At 40.5% G+C, this 1,618-nt stretch overlaps 1 protein-coding gene across 1 annotated transcript in view; it reads left to right on the forward strand.

Annotated features, from left to right (window-relative positions):
- Positions 1-1,618, forward strand: part of ETF1 (eukaryotic translation termination factor 1) — a 58,927-nt gene that overhangs the window by 34,275 nt on the left and 23,034 nt on the right. The window contains exons 7-9 of the mRNA XM_006903086.1: positions 8-95; positions 557-621; positions 1,526-1,615. Of these exons, the coding sequence (XP_006903148.1) occupies positions 8-95; positions 557-621; positions 1,526-1,615 (243 nt within the window). The remainder of the gene's footprint in view (positions 1-7; positions 96-556; positions 622-1,525; positions 1,616-1,618) is intronic.

Raw genomic sequence — 1,618 nt, forward strand, 5'->3', positions numbered from 1 at the left:
ACTAAAGGCTCTGGAAATGGGAGCTGTAGAGATTCTAATAGTCTATGAAAATCTGGATATAATGAGATATGTTCTTCATTGCCAAGGCACAGAAGGTATGAGCATTAGAAGATGGGTTTGCTGCTGACCTGTGTATTTAGGAAGCCTGGGCTGGAGAACTGGGAAGGGTAGCAGATTTCCTGATGTGAATTGCTTGAGTCTACTTGTTTTGTAGCCTATCTAGTAGCCTCCAGCTAACTAATATGTAACAGAATAAAACTTAACCCTCTCCAACATACCCTTTGATATGTTTGAGTCCATTGTTACTGCTACTGTATCACTTCATTTTATCAAGGGTTTCCCTCATTTTCTTTGGTCTTTTACTGGACATAATATTTTCAGGCCATTGATCTTTCCTGATAAAACAGATGTACAATGAGCTAGATGTCTTTGGTGCTTTCTAATAATAGGAGCCATATATATGGTTGCTACTCACAGACCAAAACAAACCTACTGGTTAATATATGAAGACCATGTTAACACAGGTTGTTTTTTTTCCCACCCCCTAATACCACAGAGGAGAAAATTCTCTATCTAACTCCAGAACAAGAGAAGGATAAATCTCATTTCACAGATAAAGAGGTATGTGATTGTTTTCTTGGTTTAGTGATACTTGCAAGAATGCATAAATTTGTGTATTAGAGTTACGGCAGCATAGAATATCATCTGCTGTGGGAAACCAAACCTCTTACATGGTGGAGGGTAAGAGATAACGAGGGGCAAGTCAGCTCTTGATTATCCCGGTTCTGTTTGGATTATGTCACTGGAAACCAATATTCCCCGATAATGAAACTCTGTTTATGCATAAATACCACATTCTTGGTTTAACAGTCAGGAACACATATACCACCTTTACATGGAGAGGGGAGGGTTTTCTTTGATGCTCTTACTGTGCTGTTGAAAGTCCTTCCACTGAAACCACTTCTCCAGGGTTTGACTCAGTGCATCTCAGCACAGCTTAAAGGGTCTCTTTCCAAGTGCAGATCAGCTGAGTTAGAGTTTTGCTGTTAACACTCAGAAAAAGCCCACCTCATGGCCATTGCATCTATTCTGACTTCCGCTCCATCAGGCTAACCCATACAGGAGGAGATTGCCCATCTTTCTCCCGAGGAGCCAGTGAAGCGTAGACTTTGGGTTAACACAACTCTCCACAGACTACACCACCACAACTCCCTTTGCTCTTAACTGGGTTGCTCTAAAGAGCAGTCTGGCATCTCTTTTCTCTGCTGTCAAGTCAGTAGTAGGAAAGTTGGTAAGCTACAAATAGATGGACATTTTCATAACTGAGGCTAAAGCTTGAGGAAGGAGTATTTGTAGTAATCAAAACTACTATGCTGTTAGGACAGTGTCACTAAAAACCAGAATTCACTTAATATAAAAATTTTGTTTTACACATACAAACCATTTAGGAGAGAATGGTAGTTGGAGTGGGAGGTGTGGTCTAGAAGGAATTCCATGATTTATGTATCTCATGGCTCCCCTGTAGACAGGACAAGAACATGAGCTGATTGAGAGCATGCCCCTACTGGAATGGTTTGCTAATAACTACAAAAAATTTGGAGCTACTTTGGAAATTGTC

Source organism: Elephantulus edwardii, unplaced genomic scaffold, assembly GCF_000299155.1.
Source record: "Elephantulus edwardii isolate Elephantulus edwardi_28Jun2011 unplaced genomic scaffold, EleEdw1.0 scaffold00507, whole genome shotgun sequence".
Taxonomy (NCBI): Eukaryota; Metazoa; Chordata; class Mammalia; order Macroscelidea; family Macroscelididae; genus Elephantulus; species Elephantulus edwardii.